The sequence below is a fragment of the Microdochium trichocladiopsis genome (assembly GCF_020744255.1).
Source record: "Microdochium trichocladiopsis strain MPI-CAGE-CH-0230 chromosome Unknown B0I36scaffold_3, whole genome shotgun sequence".
In the NCBI taxonomy this organism is placed as follows: Eukaryota; Fungi; Ascomycota; class Sordariomycetes; order Xylariales; family Microdochiaceae; genus Microdochium; species Microdochium trichocladiopsis.
The window spans coordinates 3535699-3556095 of NW_025763546.1; the positions used below are offsets into that span (position 1 = coordinate 3535699).

Here is a 20397-nt window from a genome sequence, read left to right on the forward strand (position 1 = left end):
CCAACGCGCTGTTGCGCTTCAGCGTTCCAGGAATCCATGTCTGATTCCATTCACTCACGATACTTGGTGACCATACAAGAACGTTTGTGCCTGTCTGACACGAGACAACAGGCACAGTTTGTATCCTCACTCGTCTAATCAACGTTGAGGAGTTCAACATCGAGGCCGATGGAGCGCATGAAAAGGTTGACGTTGTCGAGGCGCTGCTTGGCCATGTCCGCAGGCAGAGTCTTGGCCATACTGATAGTACCCATGACACGGTCTCGAACGGAGGTGACAAGTCGCTGCTGCTCTTCCTGGCTGGCGCCAATACCGATGGCTGCCAAGAACTGCCAGACGTACACGTCCTCCCCGGATGTGACGGACCCAGGGAAGATATTAGGGAGGGTGTACTCAAGGACGTTGAAGAACTGGTTGAATTGTTGAACCCTGAGATGTTGTCAGCAATTGTTTGAAAAACTATGCGGCTTGATTACTTGACTTACCATTGACCCCATGTCTGCTCGTTCGCCTGACCAGCTTCCTTGAGCAGCTCGGCACGGCTCAGAATCATGGTGAACATGGAGACACCGATGCGCGTGCGCGCAACCTGGTCGACATTGGCATGTTGGGTGATGAGGCCCAATACACCAGTGACAATCGGGAGATCCGACTCGTTGAGAAGTTGGAAAAGGCATGGCATGACGGACATCGAGAACAGTTCAATGTTCTCACGCATGGCTGCATTAAGAGAGACAGGCTCACCAGTCTGCACCTGGGCACCACGCACAACATCAAGCTGATCCAAGTGGAACACAATGATGGTCAGGATAGTCGTGCGCTGCTCGTGGGTGAGATGCCGGAACACGCGGGGAATTGCCTTCTTGCCCTTGGGGTACGAGATGAAGGCAATGAAAGGGTGAATGGACGTGGCTCCGATAGACTCGTGGACCTTGAGCTCGCTCCACAGTCGCTGGTTGAGTTCCTGAAATTCGGCCTGGCGATCGATAAAAGCCTGGTCCGGGTTCTCACCGGGCGGTGGAGGCGGAGGCATAGCCCTCGACAGATCGTCCATCTTCATAAGGGTCAGGTAAACGTTCTCGATATCCTTCAAGGTGGCCTTCGTGTCCGAGATTTTGGCGTGCGACCGCTGCGCGCTGCTTGGACGGTTGGCATCAGTTGAGCTATCATTACGCTTGATGTTCAGCAGCGGCTTCGGGGTCTTGGCGTTGCTGAAGGAGATCTTTCCTAGACTGCCTTCAATGACAAGCTGCTTATTCTTTGGCTTGTTCTTGGCAGCCTCGACCGCGCGTTGCACTTGCTGCTCCATACGCTGGACGTGGTTGTCTGCACCGCGACCATGGCGACGCATACCGCCATGGCGGCCACCGGTCTGAACGAGATATGTCTGGGCAAAATTGTTGAGCGGCTGGTTCGGGTTCTGACGCTGCCCAGCCCGGAGAGAGCTTAGGACCTGGTAGTAGAAGTCCTCCGCGAGGGCGGCATCAGTTCCATGCTCGTTAGGATCGCCAGTGGCCGCCACCAGCTGCTGCAGCTGGATGCGGGTGATGAAGCTCTTGTCCTGCGGAGTCATCAGTCCGTTATCCTTGGAGAGCACGAAGATCTTGTGATTCCGCTTGGCGCGTCGAGCCTCAGCCTCTACGAATGCAGCCTTGTCTTCGTCACTCAATTGAGGTGCCTGAGAGTGATCCTGGGCTTGGCGGTTGAATGAGCCCTGAGCTCGGTGGGCTGCGTTGGGAGGGACCCCAGCCTGGGCACGGTTGGGATTCTGCAGGATCTGCGTCGGGGCCATCATAGCAGGTTGCTGATTCTGAAGCTGAGCTAGAGGGCTAGAGACGCTTGGTCCCGTGGGCGGAGTGTGCTTGGAGGCGGGTCGCTGCAAGACAGTGATGGGATGACCATGACTGAAGCCAGGAGACTGACCAGGCTGTGGGAAGCCCTGCGCCTGACGGTTGTCGAATGATTGTTGTCGGGGGTCGACAGGTTGTTGACGTTGATACTGCCCTTGGTGAGGAGATATCTGCGCATCGGGAGGACCAAAGGCACCGTACGACTGCTGAACAGGAGGTGTGGCCTTCGACGAAGATCTCAACTGTGCCTCTACCTCTTCCAGGCTCATCATCTTCCGTGAAGCTGCGGGAGGAGTAGGCTGACTTTGAGGTGTGGGAGTAGAGATCGTAGGCTTCTTTGGCGCTACACCCCAGATGGAAGCGTCCACCTGCAATTCGGGCTCGGGCTCCTTATACTTCTCATAGCCGGTTCGCGCAGGTCGCTGCTGATAGTTGTAGCCGGTCTGATAGTTGTAGGATGCGGGAGGAGGGACGGCTCGAGTAGCGGGTTGTTGAAGGTTGTACCGAAGATGTTCCTCTTCAAAAGCCCCCGCGACCTTGGCAGTCTGGCCAAAGAAATCAAAGTCCTTGCCGACATTGTTCGAGGCCACGGGGCCTTCATTGCCGCCACCAAAGGTGTCGTCGTTGAATGCGTCATCGGTCTCGTCCAGCTGGTCGCCAAGCCCATCGTAGGTGTCGTCGAACTCGAGCGCATCATCCATATTGCTGTGACCCGAAAGGTCCGCAAAGGGATCATACGTCTGGCCGAAGCCAGGCGCCGCGGTGTTGTGGAAAGCCATAATGGCAGATAAAGGACGCAGCTCGGGCTAATGCTGTCAGATAGAGCCTATAGTATTGTGTCTTGTTGGGCCAACTGCGGTTCATATAGTCTTATGATTAGCATTATCCAGCGGCATGGAACACAGCGATTGCGAAGCGACGGAGCTGGCTGTTCGTTGCACATGACACAAGAGGCAATGGACGATCCCGTAAAGGCCTGAGGCCTAGGTGAATTGATCAACGAGCCTTGCTCGCAGGGTGTGCGCGATATGGATGGCTAGGTGGGGTAACAGCGGCGGAGTCAAAGTCGGCCATGTCGCCAGCCTCTGGGACAGAGAGAAAGACGGCACACGATGCACGCAGAGGTGGCGAGATGATGGTGCACACGGGCCAGACTTACGACTAGGAAAGGAGAGGGATCTGGGATTTGCAACCGAGATGGGCCACTATCGTCATTGTGCGGAGGGGTTGGAAGCAATGGAGCGACAATGTCGGGTCGAGGTCGAGGTCTTGCGATTCCACGCGAGCGGGCGCACAGAGACGTCGCAGAAGCTGGCGTCTGGCGAAGGGTGCAAGAGGATATTTGGGCGGAGTGAGCCTGGTGCGGTGGGATTGCGACACCAGAGGCCCTCAGGTTGATGCGTCTGAGGCGACCTGGTGATGATGTGGTGAGCCACTGGTCGCATCCATGCTTCCAAGGTTGGATGGAGCTTGCAGGCACGCCTGCGATTCGCCAGCTGCAAGGCCGGAACTGCCACTCGTCGCCGCACAAGGCGTGGAGCCACCCTGAAGCTCTCGAGGTGATCCGTGCGCCGACTTCAGTACTGCAACTTCAAAGACTTGTCGCCAGTGACATGCTCCACGAACGTATCCTGGTTTTTCCCCTGGCCCAATCGCTCATGCGATGGATGAGATATTCTTGTCAAATGATTGACTTGAGTTCTCTCTCGGCGACATGGCGTTGTCTATAGCAGACATTTAAATTATCAGCACATCAGTATGCATTTGATAATATGTCCCAGCTTAGTCTCGGACGATTCAAAGTCCGCCCAGTTTTGCAGAATATAGGACGGAAAACCCGCTGTGTTTCTGGGTCTGAGAGCCATCCACGGCATGATCCAGAGAGCTCGAATTGTTACATGGCTACATCAATTGTACTGGAGCTGCAAGGCACAGGCTTGGAGCACGTTGGCCGGAGCGGGTGCTGCTACCCGTAGCCATTCAGCGTTGCGCATAGTGTTTTCACAACAGCAGAATTTCATCATCAAGGTACTCAGCGTATTTTGGTCAGGTACGTACGCAAAGAATTTCACCATGAGAAGTCCGCCAAGGTGTCTTCACGCGGGTTACACAATCGACAAGGACCTCGGGACCTCTAGGGAAGACCATCTTGTCACATAATGACGGGCATGGACCAGTGCTGACATTTCTGCTGCCACGAACTCGCCCTCCAGGTTGCCTACAGCATATAAAATCGTACTAGTCGGCCATTCATCTTGTTGCCCTGCCATGTGGCTGCACCAAGGTTTGTGTGGCACAGCGCTGGGTTTGCTTAAGCCTACCCTAGTTAGAGCTTGCACCACAACGCACGGCCGCTTGCCTTCTGGTAGTGACGTGTACAATGGGTTGGTAAGTGGCGTCTAAACATGGCCAAGGGGCGGCTACCAGAGAGACATTGGCCAGGGCGCGAGTGCAAAGACGGCGGCCAAGAGCTCGTGTTGCAAGATTGAATGCTTGACCACTTGGCCCGAGTAACTGGAGAACGTGCAGATGCGTCTTGATTTGCGCATCGCCCGACCGGGAAGTGGGGATGGCATTCTCTGGCGCAGAGCAAGGGACCCGACGTGATCAGCATCCATGCTTGTGAGTTGCGATGGAAGCCCCGAACAGCACTTACGATGGAGGGAGAGCTTGAACAGCATCTATCTGTCTTTTCCCCCAAAATGGCTGCCGGACTACTTGCGGAAGGCAAAGCTCAATGTGCGACTGGCCGATTGGGTTGATGGCTTTCCTAGGGCGGGCGGGTTCCGCCAAGACCGCGACACGCCAGGGTGTGGTGACCCCAGGATGCGCGGCCTCGGACGCAATGCAGTTTCGGCTGTGCGGTCTTCTGGAAGCCTTCTGCTTCGTCTGCCGATCAGGGCTCTGGGGTCGAGGGCGATGTTGGTCGACAACCGCGAAAGTCAGGCCCATCTGTACCTGGACGGATGCGAACCATCACCACGAAGCAATGGGTTCTCTGGAGCGCTGCTCACCGCACAATGGCATCTGCACCGGATGCAAATGTCCACGCCGGGACATGCTGTGCTGCCACAGGATAAGCGGCATCGGGCCAGATGGGGGGCTTGTCTCAGTCTGAAGTCTGTGTTGCTGCTAGCAGCCTGCCCGCCAGCCGTGTCCATTCCATCCTGCCTTGCTGTCCCCTGTCTGCAGCCATGTCCCACTCGCGACCAGCTTGAGAATGCGACACTAGACAATGCACCCTGCGGTCCCTTACGATGAGATGCAATGTCGGCGCCGGCTGGCCCTGCTTGGGGGCTGCTGCTGCATGCAGCTCTGCTCGTCGAGTCTGGCTACAATAGGGTACAATGATAATCGTAGAGAGCTCTCTGCCCCACAGGGCTCCCTTGCTAGGGGCTGGCGATGCACACGCAGGCACAAAGACAGCAGCAGCAGCGGCAGGTTGAACCCCTTGGCCAGGTCCTCCCTGGCGGCGTCCCCAGCACAAGGACTTGGCCACTGACGGCTGGATCCGCGCCCGCCGCGCGCCCCGCCCCTATTCCACCACAGATCCGTGGCGTAAAGTACGAGTGAGCGTGTCCACGTATTGCATTGCCCATTGGCGGCCCATACTTCCTCGTGCCGGCAGCCAAGCGTCCTCTTCCCTCCTCCCATCGTCTGTCAACTTTCGTGGTCCCTGCCTGCATCTTCTTTTGCTGCTGGCATCACGGGCTGCGTCTCCCTGTTGCATCTACACCAATTCGTCAAGATGGCCGCCGGCAGTGCGCGCATCGTGCGATACATTCTCCTCTCAGTCTTTGTATGTCCCTGGGTCTTCGTGGCTATCTCCGCTGCCTAGTCTACGGTACACCTTGCTAACTTGAGTCCGCCATCGTCACAGGTCTTGGCTGTGTTCTACTACGTCTCCCACTCGTCCTACGACGGCCCGGCCCTCAACACCGATTCCTTTACCAAAGGCACCGGCTTTGGAACCCATGGAACCCCTGGAGGTCTGACGGGTAGTGGTAGCGGTGCTGCCGGCTCCGGCAGCAATGCCGCCGCTGGTTCGGGCTCCTCTGGCAGCAGCTCGTCCAGCTCTTCTGGCTCCGGCCTCACGAACCAGCACAGCGGCCTCGATGCGCCCATGGCCATGACCCCTGCCGATGCTGGTTGGAACGACCTCACAGGCCCTGCCCCGGGTCCTCGCATGAATGCCACCTTCGTCACTCTCGCTCGCAACAGCGACGTTTGGGAGATTGCCAAGTCGATTCGCCACGTCGAGGACCGCTTCAACCGCCGCTACGGCTACGACTGGGTGTTCCTCAACGACAAGCCCTTTGACGCCACCTTCAAGAAAGTCACTTCGTCCCTGGTCTCTGGAAAGACCTTCTACGGCGAGATCCCCAAGGAGCACTGGTCCTTTCCCGAATGGATTGACCAGGACAAGGCAAGAAAGGTCCGCGAGGATATGGCCCAGCGCAAGATCATCTACGGCGATTCTGTGAGCTACCGCCACATGTGCCGCTTCGAGTCCGGCTTCTTCTTCCGCCAGCCTCTGATGATGAACTACGAGTACTACTGGCGTGTCGAGCCCAGCATTGAGCTTTACTGCGACATCCACTACGACCCCTTCCGCTACATGAAGGAGAACAACAAGAAGTACAGCTTCGTCCTCAGTCTGTACGAGTACGTTGAGACCATCCCCACTCTCTGGGACAGCACCAAGAAGTTCATGAAGAACCACCCCGAGCACATTGCCAAGGATAACTCGATGGCCTTCCTCAGTGATGACGGTGGTGACACTTACAACCACTGCCATTTCTGGTCGAACTTCGAGGTCGGCAGTCTCGAGTGGCTCCGGTCCGATGCCTACATCGACTTCTTCGAGTCTCTGGACAAGGACGGTGGCTTCTTTTATGAGCGTTGGGGTGATGCCCCTGTCCACTCGATTGGCGCTGGAATCCTGCTGCCCAAGGAAGAGATCCACTTCTTCAACGACATTGCATACTACCACGTCCCCTTTACCCACTGCCCGACTGGCGAGCAGAAGCGTATCGACCTCCGCTGCCACTGCAACCCTAAGGAGAACTTTGACTGGAAGGGCTATTCTTGTAAGTGCTCGCGTGAACAAACCGGCGATTCTTGACAAACGACTAACACAGATATCACAGGCACTTCTCGGTACTTCGACCTGAACGGCTTGGAGAAGCCTGAAGGTTACGAGGCCCAGCAAGACTAAATGACTGGGAAAACAGTTGGATGTACTGATACGGTGTTCACGGTTCATTGGAAGCGCCGGATGGGGTCAACCCGTGATTTTGTCATGCCATGTCAACCTGCAAATCCGGCACGCTCGACCTTCCGAGCACGGCCAAACAGAAAAGAACGAGTTGGAAGACATGAGGAGTCTTCTAGTAGGGACGGCGTCACAACGGTCAATTATGTCATTTTTGAGCATTTGGGCTGATCTTTTTGGACGGCACGGATCGGATCGGAGCGGCGGGCGGGCGTACCAAGCAAGCCAGGAAGATGGCAAATATAGAATGAAACCCACCAGGCCGGTATGACATGATTTGTTGTCTTGCTCTGTTCTCCAGGCTTTAAACTGGCGAGATATGCAACTGGCGTGATATCTTACAATGCTACTATGCTGCTCCCCTCCCATCAAGCCTTATGCAACGCCTATGTCGACCCCCGATGCACTCGCCAAGAGCCAAGTTTGCGCCCGTGGTGTATCTCTTTGATTCCCGTTCCTCCATTTTGCCGAAGTCCGCGATCTATCAATACATTGGCTCTCCAATCCACTGCAGAAATACTAATGTCCAGTAGGTGTACATGGCAGCCGACAAAATCTCGTAGCGGCGAAAGTGGAAGGACTCTGTGAGGTCGCTCGCGTGCGATATCTATTCATGCAGTAATTATACATCTCAAGATTCGACAATTATGCACCGACGGCAGCCTTCTTGGGCTTTTTTGTGCCAAACTTGCTGCGGCTGGACATCCGCGTCGCAACACCGCCCTGGGAGTTGGCGATAACTCTGTTAGCCAGCAGATTCGTCCACCTCCCCAAAACTCTCCGAGCGCTTCCTCATGGCATTTGCTCCAGCCTGGACGGTGGAATCTCCACACGAGGGAGAAATCTGACAAGATACAGACAAGAACGTAAAGACCAAGGGGAAGCAGAGAAAGACTCACGAGATCCAATGCGCCCCTGACAAGCCGATACCGCACACCAGGACAGTCCTGCGCCCGGCCGCCGCGGACCAGCACGACGCTGTGCTGCTGGATGTTGTGGCCCTCCCCGGGGATGTACGCCGAGATCATGCGGCCCGAGGACAGCCGAACACGGGCCATCTTGCGCTCGCCCGAGTTGGGCTTCTTGGGCCGCACGATGCCGACCTTGATGCACACGCCCTTCTGCTGGGGGCACCGCGTGTCGGACAGGGCCGGGGAGACGGCGTGGCGGGCGCGCTTGCCTTTTCGCATTCCCTGTTGATGTTGGAGAAAAATCAGGTCCATGTTAGCCTTGTCGTGAGTTTTCGCTTCCATAGTACGTGTAGGTGAATGTCGTGTTCGGGGTTTGTTTCTGCTGGGTGGGAATGTAGTTTGCGGGATGGAGGCCCCGGCTGGTTCTATGGCGGAAGGTATGTAGATCGAGCGGACGTCAAACGTACCCTTAGCACCTGGTTGAGGGTCTTGTTCTGGATGGGTGTCGTCGAGAAGAGGCGATGTGCGGGCCGCAGTGTTGAGCTGGCGGCGGTGCGGCTCGCGAGGGTTGGGATGCGCGGTGTGGCTGTCGCGGTGGTCCTCGGCGCTATTGATCGCCAGGCCGTTGCCGGCCGCAGTTGTCTGAGTATTGTCGCGACCATCGTGGTGGCTGGCTGTGTGTGTGTGTGTGTGTGCAGGATTGCAACAGTGCGCCAGGCGTGCTTGCACCTCCCTCCCGTCTTTGACGATGAAGTTGGCGATGCAATTTCGGCGCTCTAACTTGCTTGGCCACACACAACAGCTGGGGTCAACTGGCAGAAGAAGAGGTGGAGCGTAATCGATAAGCTGGCCAAGTAGGACAGACATGCGGGTCGTAGTTGGTGGGGCCGGCCTCTCGCTGTTCGCGTCGCCCACATTGTTGGTGTCTGCCCGCCCGCAGTTCAGCTTGTCTCTTCACATGCCGCACTTGAGCACCCAGTGAGTCCCCATTCAAGACCTCTGGGACAGCTGTGATTGGCGCGAGCCAGAATCTGGGGGCACGCGCGCAGCGAGAGCTTCCCCACGAAACAGTCGCCCGCCCCTTCGGCCTTCCGCCTACCCTCGGCAAAGCATGGGTGAGCCGTGGGATGCCTTCTCCGTCGCCCGCCACTCCGCCCGTCTTCTGACTACTTCTCTGACGCCGTGCATGTGTTGAGACTTTCTCCAAACCCTTTTGCCCCTCGTGATTCCGCCCCCTTGGCACGCCTCTTACAGCCTCAGCGAATATCGTGCAACGCTGCTTTTGTTGTTGCCCCCCGGATTCGCCTCCCCCGCCTTCCTTCTCCAAATTCCCCAACGACAACCATCCGTCTCCTGCTTCTGAAATCTCGTAATCAGCCGCAAAATCCGCCGCCATGTCTGCCATTGCCAGAGCCCTGCGGCCTGCTGTACAGCGAGGCCAGGCCGTTGCTGTTTCTGCCACGGCTTCTGCCGGAAGACTGTCGACTGCCTCTGCTAGAAAATGCCGTCCTACGCGGACATTCACAGCCCAGCAGTGAGTTCCCTGGCTGGCGTGATGAAATACAATTCTATCTTGATGGCGCCCTATATACTCACACCACCGCCTTTAGAATGCGCCCTCTGTCCGTCACGGCTCGGCGTTGCACCGAGCTCGACGAGCTGACGCCCACGCCGATAACGCACTTCTCCGAGATCGAAACTGCCATGCAGGACTCCGTCTCCAAGTTCGCCAACGACGTCATCCTGCCCAAGGCCCGTGACATGGACGAGGCCGAGAAGATGGACCCCTCAGTTGTCGAGCAGCTATTTGAGCAGGGCCTCATGGGTATCGAGATCCCCGAGGAGTACGGCGGCGCGGGCATGAACTTCACCTCCGCCATTGTCGGCATCGAGGAGCTCGCGCGGGTCGATCCCAGTGTCAGCGTCATGGTCGACGTCCACAACACCCTCGTCAACACCGCCGTCCTCAAGTGGGGTAGCCCCGAGCTCAAGAAGAAGTGGCTGCCCCGGCTCGCCACCGACACCGTCGGCAGCTTTTGCCTCAGCGAGCCCGTCTCCGGATCCGATGCTTTCGCGCTCGCCACCAAGGCCACCGAGACCGCCGACGGCTACACAATCTCGGGCGGCAAGATGTGGATCACCAACTCGCTCGAGGCCAACTTCTTTATCGTCTTCGCCAACCTCGACCCGAGCAAGGGATACAAGGGCATCACTGCCTTCATCGTCGAGAAGGGCACCCCTGGCTTCGAGATCGCGAAGAAGGAGAAGAAGCTCGGCATCAAGGCCAGCAGCACCTGCGTCATTACTTTCGATGATGTCAAGATCCCCAAGGAGAACCTCCTCGGTGAGAAGGGCCAGGGCTACAAATACGCTATTGGTCTTCTCAACGAAGGCCGCATTGGTATCGCCGCGCAGATGACTGGTCTGGCCCTCGGCGCCTTTGAGAACGCCGTCAAGTAAGTTTGCCACCAGCAAATGTACTCGTCTCCACCAGACAACACTAACCGCAACGAATCTTGCCAGGTACGTATGGAACGACCGCAAGCAGTTCGGCTCCCTGGTTGGCGAGTTCCAGGGCATGCAGCACCAAATCGCCCAGTCGTACACCGAGATCACGGCCGCGCGGCACCTGGTCTACAACGCCGCCCGCAAGAAGGAGGCCGGCGAGGACTTTGTGCGCGACGCCGCCATGGCCAAGTTGTACGCCTCGCAGGTCGCCGGCCGCGTCAGCGGCCTCGCCGTCGAGTGGATGGGCGGTATGGGTTTCGTGCGCGAGGGCCTGGCCGAGAAGTTCTTCCGCGACAGCAAGATTGGCGCCATCTACGAGGGCACCAGCAACATCCAGCTCAACACGATCGCCAAGCTGCTGCAAAAGGAGTACACCGCGTGAGCGGGGCAGATTCATTGATGTTGATGTGCGGGTGTAAAGACATAGGAACGGACGTTTGGCGCTGCGTTATTAGACATTTAAAAATCGGCATGCAGCAGCTACGCGACCATGAGGAGTCATGTATCTTGCGGTACTTAAAAATCTGGTAAAGAACAATAAAAACAAGCATACAGCCAAACGCGTAGTCACGAGATCTTCCTCGATTTAATAGCTGAAGGAATATATGTTGTGTCCAGCGCCCGCCAGCTAAGTCGTTGATCAATGAAACATGACAGAAAGGCTTGAGATGATCCTATGCCACAGCAGATTGTATGCGGAGTGGAAAGAACTGACGCGTACATCTTTCAGATCGTGCTGTGTGCTTTGTTCACACAAAGCTCCAGTCCTAGACGCTGAACATACGATTGCACAATTAGAGTAATCACGATGTGCTGGTCTCGCGATAGTCGAGCCATGAACGTGGGGTTGTGGGCTGTGCCGTTGCATAGCAATCAGCCATCCCGGCCCTCGCTACAAGGGTGAAGGGCCAGACACGGACATGGGTGCCACGCAGAGTGCACATATAGCGTGCTGCTTGATCCACAGTCCCAGCAGATGCATCTACCATTGTCCCAGTTGGGGTTGGGAGTGTTTCTATTTCTGGTCCATGCTGTAGTAACAAACACTTAGAAATACCAATACCAAGGTTTTGGATTGGAGAATATCCTGGTCTCCATGCACGTTGCCCAGATATCAGCATTGTATGACGTCCAGTGCTTAGGATTTACCCTCGGATTCTGGGAAGCAGCTCGTCATGCCAGGCCAGCACCCTTTGCAGGTTCTGGAGGGAAACCCCTGTGCTGCAGGTTTTCCCGGAGCTTTTTATCCCACAGCGATCGGATGCATACCATTCGCTGTGATATACGGCAGACGGAAGCATGGCCGTAGGACTTGACCTATGCCATGGGATCTTCCACGGGGGATTGGTTGGTGCCCGGGTGTAGGGAAATTATCAGGGGAATCCGGGCTGCCTTTTAAAACCTTACAGGCCCCCAGGCCACCAGAGCCGGGGAGAATGACGCCCGGCCCGCGGGTCGCATCTCCCTGCGGGTGAAGGGAAGCTATGCGGCGCCTAATAATCACGATGCGGCCACTAGACCCGAGTGGCGTTCTTTTTCTCCCTCCCCCTTGTCAGTGATGGCGTTCAACACAGTGGGTTTCTGCTGCTTGCTGGCTGCCCAAAATCATGTTGGTGGGGGCCACGGGTCCTGCTGCCGTTGTTTTAGGTCCTGGGTGGCTGGAATTGAGGGTACAGAGGCGTCTTTGAGAAGCTCCACCGTGAACCTTGTGTGCGCCGCTGCCATGGATCACCCAGTCAGACATACCTTGGATGCTGGAGATGGTTGTTGACCAGCTATCGTTCCCAAGTGGCATGCCCTTGCTCTCTTGAGCACTGGGCAGTTAGTTCCGCGCTGACACGGGGGTTCTCGTACTGTCTCCTGCCGGACACCGTCATTTCAAAAGAGCCGAGCAGCCGGTCAGACGTGGGTTGTGAATCAGCGAGCACCAGGCCTGCCTCCGCTGTGCCAGCAGTTGCAAGTAATTAGAGCCGTGCCGTCGGGGCTGAACGGGAGCTGGGGTTGTGGTTGGCTACCAGTTACGATGGGCCCTGGCCTCATAAGGCACAGCTGCACCTGCCATGTTTATTTTAAGGATCATCTAGCCTGGAGCACGGACGCAGCCCCTGCCCGGCGGGGCTCGAGTGGGGTTCCCCGTGCTCTGTCTCCTGCTCTTTCCTCACTTCACAATTCAGTCTCTGATGTCCTGGCCAGGCATGGCTGAACAAGTCACCAGTCTTACGGACTCACAGGTGAGACCTCTTAGCTTGATACGTTTGGATCGACGCCTCTTTCCCCTTTCGTTCCCCTGCTGTGTCCTGTGCCATCAGACAGAAAGACCTTGAAATGCGTCTAACTGCCCTCTGCCCAGGCAGGGTAAGCATCCCTTTCAAGTCGTCTCCTCGAGCCGCATCCCAAACCTACGGCATCGCCAGTGCGACGGTCCTCCTGAAATAGATCAGCCGAGTGCCTGCATCATGCATGCATGCATGCGCACTGGCAACGGCATGGCGACTGTGGGCAATGTACATACAGAGTGTGCCGATCGACATGGCCGTCTAAGCCTCATGGCCGTCCCATCTCCACACGGCTGGCCCCTTCGACGAGCTTGGAGATAGGACCCCTGCCTAGCTGCCAGCCGGCTGGATCTCGTGCATGGGCATGCGGCACTACTGCTTACATCAACAGGCCCATCCAGGCCTAGTAGGGCTGCTGGTCCCGGGATCACCACCCTCGCTGCCTATCAAGGCCTCTGGCTTCACGTCCACCTTGGAGCGGATCTCCTTGGCTCAGGACCAGGGCTCGATCGCACGCCGTCCAGCCCAGCCACTCCCCACCAGCTAGCTGTCCGTCGACAGACACACTCCGGAATATATATATTTCGTGCCCACTTGCTCACCAAGCTTGTCGTTGTTCCTATGCTGTCTGTTCTCTGCTGTATAACCACATCCACCCATACCCGAGGCCGCCTGGAGGAGCCCGCCGACAAGAGGACTCGGCAGACTGGACGACGATCACTCTTGTTCAAGACCTTGACCAGGGCCGGAAGAACCCCCGATTAGCCGCCCATCATGGACTCCGAACCAAACCACGAGGCCCGGACCTCGGTCAGCATCGACGAGAAGAACGTTGCAGTGCCTGTCATGCCGGCCATCCCCGTCATGGCCACGCCGGTTCTCCCGGTGGAGAAGATCCGGGCCCTGTCGTTCCCTCGCGGCATGACCGAGCACGACGAGTTGCAAGATATCGAGAATCTGGGTCATCGCTACGATTCCAATTTGATCCCCATGTTTGAGAAGGTGCGCAAGAGTCGACCCCAGAGAGACACGCTGGAGAGAGATTAATAACGGGCAACCTTCACAGCGTGCCTCGGCAACTATCCTCGAAGTCTTCTACGATTTCTGGGTTGTCGCCGTCTTGGGTATCTTTATGAATGTGAGTTCTTGACTCATACATGTAAAAGCGTGGACGAAATAGCTTGCTAATCCCCATTCAAGGTGCATGCTGTGAGCGACCCGGCCGCCTTGTGGTCTTATATCGGCTACATCAGGTAGGTCGATTCAACGAGACGCTCGGATACTTAGCCATCGCGCTAACTATATTGCAGTCTTGTGTGGTTCAACTGGTTTCTTGTCGGATGCTTCGATGTGCGCTATGTCACCGACAGCATTTTCTCAAGAGTCGCCCGCACCTTGCATCTCGGCGTCATCGTAGGGTTCGGTGTCGTCGCTCCGAACTACGACCCAACCAAGCAGAACAAGGGAACCTGGCAGTGCATGTGTAAGTGACGACGCGATATGGCATTTATCACGCGGCCAGCTGACACTCTCCAAAAAAGCACTCATCCTGATGGTCTCGCGCCTTGTGCTCGTCCTTGAGTATTCTACCATTCTCTGGCACATCCGGAAATTCAAGAAGGGCAGGCTTCCTCTACTTGCTGCCCTCAGTTTTCACTTTGTAGCTGCCATGGTCTACCTTGGTGTTTCCTTTCGCTTCGAGGACGGGCGCAATAGTAATGCTTACATTGCTTGGTACCTCCTCATGGCTCTTGAGGCCATTATTCAGCTCGGCCTGGCGCTGTACTCCAAGGTTCTGTCTTTCAACGGTACACATCTGGCTGAGCGAATGACTATCTTCACGATGTTCATCCTTGGCGAAGGTAAGTTGATGACCAATATGCCCCGGACCGGTGTTGGGGCCCCACTGACACCAGGCCCTCTTCACAGGCGTCATGGTGGTTATGGATAGTGTTGTAAACATTGTCAAGAACAATGGATGGAGTAAGTTGTGCTCATTGAGCTATCGTCCCAGCATCACCACTTAGGCTAACTCTCAACCAGCGCCCTCCACGATTGGTGTTCTCGTCGCCGCCGTGGGCACCATCTATATTGTCTTCATGCTATACAATGACTGGATGGTGGGATACTCCAGGCTGGTGAATTGGCGCCAGCTCGCCTGGACGATTTTGCACTACCCATTCCACGTTTTCCTTCTCCTGTTCATCAAGGGAAGCGCCCAGTTCATGATCTGGTGGAAAGTCGTAAGTTTATGCTCAGTCGACGGAGGCATTCGGAGCTTCATTTCTCTTGCTGACACCAGCACCAAAACAGACCCAAGTCGAGGCTGGAATCGACGATAAATTTGACCACACCTTTGACAATCTGAACGTGGAGTACGTTACGAGCGAAGATGTCGTCTCTTCCTTGAACAAGACCGTCCAGGACGTGTGGACAGAGTACAAGCCAGTATGGTCCATTGTGATGGACGAGGTCGATTACTGGTTCACTGAACTACGGGCTATTGACGATAAAGAGTGGAACATCCCGGATGACCAGAACACTGAGGAGTTCTGGAACACATACCGCAACGCACTCGACTATATACGCATTGCTGTGGTGAACAGTGTGTTTGGAAACTTCAAAATCGACGCCATTCAGGATCTGTATGATGCTGGGGACTTGGACAAGCTCGACATACACGAAGCGAATGCCAAGGCGTACGATGCAACCACGGAGCGCTTCTATCTGGTGGTGAGTCATCATGCACAATTCCCATCTTTCCTGTTGGAGTGCGGTAACCCGTACTTGCCAGAAGTCTGTGTGCTAACGACTTGTTGCACTCATTTAGTTTCAGTACGTCTTTACATGCGCCGGCCTAGCGCTCATCACCATGACGATTCTGTACCTTCTCATCAAGCGCCAACGCAATTCCCGCCGAGTCTCCATCTTCTTCTACATTCGTACAGCTATATTCTTCCTCCTGGGTATCGGGATGAGTCTGGTGACTCTGCTCAGCCTTGACTGGGACAACAAGGGACGATATTACTTGTACACGCCATGGCTGCTGCCTACGCTGTGCATGGTCTTCATCGTTCTCATCATCCTGACACACATTCCGCAGCCGCCGCCCGCAGTCGTCCTCAGTCGCGTGCCAAACCCGCTGCGAAAATGGACTGGCGGACGTGGGGGCGACCAGACCGGCGCAGCGGAGGGCATGATAAGGGCGCCCACATATGGTTCCAGCACCATGCAGCGACTACGCGGCTTTGTGGGCGGCAAGAAAACGAGCACCTCTTACTCCGCTTCATCCAACAGCGGGGGTGGCCAATACAGCCAGGTCCACGTCACGGAGATGACGATGAATCCAGGAAGTCGGCACTCGAGCGGCAGTATGCATGAGCATGGCATAACGCCGCCACCCAGCAACAACGTGGCTTATGACCCGTATACGTGGAATAGCCCGCAGCAAACACCGCCAGTGTCTACACAGTACTACGGCGCCGCCGGATATGCGCCCCAAGGGCAGCAACAACAACAACAAACATTTCAGCAATATGAACAGTACAGGCCACAGCAGCCATACCAACAGCAAGGGCAACAGCAGCAACACGCACCGCATCCAGGTTATTGACTGAAAGATCGATCGACCTTAGGCGGGAGTAAACCAATGAGATACAATTAGCGAGCATTGATTAGGGTACGGAGTACTGGGGTCATGTAATGATTTAGGTCTCCTTCTTTGACATATTATCGTGAAGAGAGGATACTTCATATGGAGCAGCAAAAAGAATTCCCATGGGTTATCTGAACCCAAACGTTGTTTTTAATGATAGAGAAGAATATGAAAAACTGCTGTTTGGTCAATATCCAAAGTGGCTTTGGTTTGGAATCTGTGACACACAGCATGTTTTGTCTCAGGCTGGTATCTCGTTCTATTGCCTTCAAGGACCCAGTCCTGGTTGCCTCAGATCTGACCTGCCTGGTGGCAAAGGCTACGTTGGAAAGGATAAGATTGCGTTGCAATCATGATGCCATGGGAATAAACCGCAGGTATTTTCCTTGACCACGAGTCTCTGTGTTTGCCAGGCGCTGGCTTGTGTTTGTGATGCTGTTGTTTAGATTGCGAACCTGTAAAGCCGGACTCTACACGCATTGCAGCAATAAGGAACCCGGCAACCCCTCATCTCTGGCAGTCGTCATGGTCCTCAATACTGCTGCCCTTCCCATATCATTCCATTGATTTTAAAATCCTGGTTGATTGTTGCCTCTGGCACCCTCTGAGTGATGGGTACCGCCGTGTTGAATCGTAAACTTTGGCACAAGTTAGGTACAGCAGCAGACCATTCGGGGCTAGCGCCAGGGGTCCCGCGACCCGATGTCCACCACCAGCACAGCACCCCTGCAGTTGCGATGCCACCTCTCCTTATCTGATGGCTACTGCCCACTAGACAGCTTCACTCACTGCGCTCACATCCATCACCTATATTGAGGACCCGTGTGGCACCCCATCCGACCTCAGCAACTCCCACGGGCCATATTCTAGCGCGACACAGACTATGACGCGCTCTTCCTTCAGACAGGCTATTGGGTCACTGGCCCTGCTGCTGCTGCTCCTGGCCGTGGTCGTGTCAGCAGAGGCCGTCAAGCATGAAGAGCAGCACGCGAGCAGCGGCCCGTCAATGAGCCTCGATGAGCTCGAGGCAAAGCTTCAGGTCCGTGCTTGGATTCTCTACACAAAGACGGAAAGCACATCGAGACACTAACATGGCAGTTTTCCACACCTTGTACAGACCTGCGCTGTCGTCCAGGACCTCAATGCCCAGAAACTCGCCGCCTCGGCCGACTCGTCATCCTCGAGCTTCGTGTCCCGCGCCTTCGCCGTCCTCTTCCCCGGCAGCCCGGCCGTCAATGCGATCCTCGCCACCTTGTACATCTCGGGCCCGCCCAATTTTCTCCTCGCGCTGTGCCCACCCAACATCGACCCCTCGTCGCTGGGCATCATGGTCGCCTTCGCCGTCGGCGGCCTGCTCGGCGACACGCTGTTCCACCTGCTCCCCGAGATCTTCCTCGGCGAGGACAGCCACGACTCGGTCAAGCTAGTGCTCGTCGAGCCCAACCGCAACTTGTTGCTCGGCGTCGCAATCATGGTCGGGTTCATGACGTTCGTGGCCATGGACAAGGGCCTGAGGATCGCCACGGGCGGGGCGGGGGGCCATGATCACGGACACTCGCATGGGCACGCTCACAATGATGACTCGGCGAGCGCGACGGCCTCGGGGGTCGAGAGCTCTGACGCGGCGGGCGTCAAGTCCCGCAAGAAGGCCGACGCCGCAAAGAGTGGTGTCGAGACGACAGAGGTCGTCAACGCCGCAGGCGAGAAGGAGATGAACCCCAGCGTGAAGCTCGGCGGATATCTCAACCTGATGTAAGCCATCCCCCCCCCTCCCTTCAATTCCAAACTGATCGTCACCCAATGCTTTCAAACGACGTCGTACTTTGTCGCACACAAACACCACTAACACCCAAGCTTTTTCTCCTGATTTACAGCGCCGACTTTACGCACAACATCACCGACGGCCTCGCCATGTCCGCCTCGTTCTACGCCTCGCCCACCATCGGCGCCACGACCACCGTGGCCGTCTTCTTCCACGAGATCCCGCACGAGGTCGGCGATTTCGCGCTGCTCGTGCAGTCGGGCTTCTCCAAGCGCGCCGCCATGGGCGCCCAGTTCGTCACCGCGCTGGGCGCGCTGCTCGGCACGCTCATCGGCATCGCCGTGCAGGAGCTCGGCGGCAACAGCAAGACCGCGGCGGCCGGCGCGGCCCCGATGGGCATGACCGAGGGCCTGTGGGGCACGAGCCTGACCTGGGGCGACATGCTGCTGCCCTTCACGGCCGGCACGTTCCTGTACGTCGGCACCGTGTCGGTCATCCCGGAGCTGCTCGAGACGGGGCCCAACAAGGCCCTCGAGCTGCGCAAGATGGTGCAGCAGTTTGCCGCGGTCGCTGTCGGCGCGGGCATCATGCTGTACATATCATGGGATTAGAGAACCCCGTGTGTGTGTGTGTGTGTGCTTTTGTGAAGACCGGCCATGCTACGCTGTAGATCAATAGAGCATGGATATGGATGCCAGGATAGAGATAGACTGGCACGGTGCTGGAAAGGATGTCCCACGCTGTTGTTTTTATGTGGCGGCTAGGCGAGCTGGGGAGGAGCTGCTCGGGCCAGACAGACGGCGCATTGTAAGAATACGTATATACTCCAGCATCACTTAGACGACTGGTAGCGTCCAAAAGGAGACTTTGTACAAGCAAGCATGTATAGCACATCAATACATGCAACCGTCATACACACATGGACGGCACAACACACGTTTTGCATCACATCACCGCAAGACAAAGGAAACTGGCGTGAGTGTCCGCGGCGACCCGGCTTGTCTCGTGTTTTCCTCTGGGCAAGAGAGCTCTTACGTATGTATGTTACTACGCTTTGCATGGATTCCTGGCAGACCATGTACATAGGCTGCAACCACTGAAAGAGGGGCCATTGTGTGTGTGTGTGTGTGTGTGTGTGTGAAGACGGCAGCTTTTAGCAGGTACGCCCACACAGCCTCGGCCTCGGCCTCCGCCGCCGGCGTCGGCGCTGCTGCCGAACGACGACCTCGGGGAGTTTGGTGTGCGGAGTTCCGCAGGGGCGGCCTCGGAAGCGAGCAGACAAGCGGGCGGGGAGGCCGGTCATGACTCGTAAATCCCAGGACCCCTAGATCTTTTTTCGTTTCTGTCACGCCGCGTTCCGATGGACCGGCCCGGCGCCTCCAGCTTTATGACTGCTTATTCTACTGCTTCAGCCGCAGCTCAATGCGCCCCCCGGACTGAGAACAGAAATTTGTGGCTTGAGCTATTCGTACAGAATACGGTGACCCGCTCTGAAAGGGAAGGGGGCGGCTTCCCGGAGCGCGCGAGAAACCAAAGAGACATGAAGCAGATACGCAGTCAGAGTTCGGGGGCGCGCGCGGTGTGATTTCTCGTGTATATGCATTGCCAGCAGCCCCAGCCAGGGCGTGTAGGTCTTTTCTTTTTGGCAGATGCATGGGTGACGTTGCCCTGTCCCTTTTTCTTTACTTTTCCGTGATCCTTTCTCTCCTTGGAGTCTCTCTGCCTAAGGTCCGGTGTCGATTGTTTTGGGGGTTTTTACGGTGACTTTACCAGCTTTTCGGCTTGTAGAAGCGTATTGTGAGGACTCTCTTGGAAATGCAGGAAAACAAGAAGACCCTCTTACCCCACGAAAGCCCAGACTTTCTGGGAAGACGGGTGGTGCTGGCCGCGCTGCTGAGTTCCCGCATTCGGCAAACTTCAAGTAAACCCCCCTGACTCTGACCGGGCTGAATTGCCATGCCAGATGGACGCGGCCAGCTGCTGGCGGGCTTTGTGTGCTGGAGCTTGCAAGAACAATGCCCTTAAACAATGCTAAACCGTCTCAAGCTGCAAGCTTGTCTGCTGTTGCGAACACCATGGCACCGTTATACGATAGATTGGCTCATGGGCCTATTTTGCCCCGCGGTGGTGGTGTTCTTGTCTTCTAGAAGGTCGGTCCCC

At 56.3% G+C, this 20397-nt stretch overlaps 6 protein-coding genes across 6 annotated transcripts; 4 read left to right on the forward strand and 2 right to left on the reverse strand.

The window, feature by feature from the left end:
- Positions 1 to 134: 134 nt before the first annotated feature.
- B0I36DRAFT_373063 (topoisomerase II-associated protein PAT1) lies at positions 135 to 2629 on the reverse strand (the record flags this gene model as incomplete). The annotated part of the gene is made up of 2 exons (XM_046160160.1): positions 135 to 429; positions 486 to 2629. 2 exons carry the CDS (start codon positions 2627 to 2629, stop codon positions 135 to 137), a joined length of 2439 nt encoding a protein of 812 aa, XP_046015790.1.
- Positions 2630 to 5407: 2778 nt separating this feature from the next.
- On the forward strand, positions 5408 to 7387 carry B0I36DRAFT_318922 (glycolipid 2-alpha-mannosyltransferase). Its single transcript, XM_046153347.1, has 3 exons — positions 5408 to 5649; positions 5731 to 6940; positions 7001 to 7387. Exons 1-3 carry the CDS (start codon positions 5599 to 5601, stop codon positions 7066 to 7068), a joined length of 1329 nt encoding a protein of 442 aa, XP_046015791.1. The 5' UTR covers positions 5408 to 5598; the 3' UTR covers positions 7069 to 7387.
- Positions 7388 to 8941, reverse strand: B0I36DRAFT_318923 (uncharacterized protein). The gene is made up of 3 exons (XM_046153348.1): positions 8504 to 8941; positions 8025 to 8318; positions 7388 to 7848 (listed from the first exon to the last, which is right to left on the reverse strand). Exons 1-3 carry the CDS (start codon positions 8696 to 8698, stop codon positions 7771 to 7773), a joined length of 567 nt encoding a protein of 188 aa, XP_046015792.1. The 5' UTR covers positions 8699 to 8941; the 3' UTR covers positions 7388 to 7770.
- Positions 8942 to 9221: 280 nt separating this feature from the next.
- Positions 9222 to 11423, forward strand: B0I36DRAFT_286121 (short-chain specific acyl-CoA dehydrogenase). The gene is made up of 3 exons (XM_046151596.1): positions 9222 to 9570; positions 9647 to 10492; positions 10560 to 11423. Exons 1-3 carry the CDS (start codon positions 9431 to 9433, stop codon positions 10924 to 10926), a joined length of 1353 nt encoding a protein of 450 aa, XP_046015793.1. The 5' UTR covers positions 9222 to 9430; the 3' UTR covers positions 10927 to 11423.
- A 1933-nt stretch (positions 11424 to 13356) lies between these two features.
- On the forward strand, positions 13357 to 16672 carry B0I36DRAFT_264985 (uncharacterized protein). Its single transcript, XM_046151194.1, has 9 exons — positions 13357 to 13822; positions 13887 to 13958; positions 14021 to 14073; positions 14131 to 14303; positions 14362 to 14682; positions 14750 to 14803; positions 14864 to 15063; positions 15134 to 15553; positions 15651 to 16672. Exons 1-9 carry the CDS (start codon positions 13595 to 13597, stop codon positions 16431 to 16433), a joined length of 2304 nt encoding a protein of 767 aa, XP_046015794.1. The 5' UTR covers positions 13357 to 13594; the 3' UTR covers positions 16434 to 16672.
- A 577-nt stretch (positions 16673 to 17249) lies between these two features.
- B0I36DRAFT_286123 (ZIP zinc transporter-domain-containing protein) lies at positions 17250 to 19193 on the forward strand. Its single transcript, XM_046151597.1, has 3 exons — positions 17250 to 17514; positions 17593 to 18227; positions 18350 to 19193. The coding sequence occupies exons 1-3, from the start codon at positions 17359 to 17361 to the stop codon at positions 18846 to 18848; spliced, it is 1290 nt and encodes a 429-aa protein (XP_046015795.1). The 5' UTR covers positions 17250 to 17358; the 3' UTR covers positions 18849 to 19193.
- Positions 19194 to 20397: the final 1204 nt, after the last annotated feature.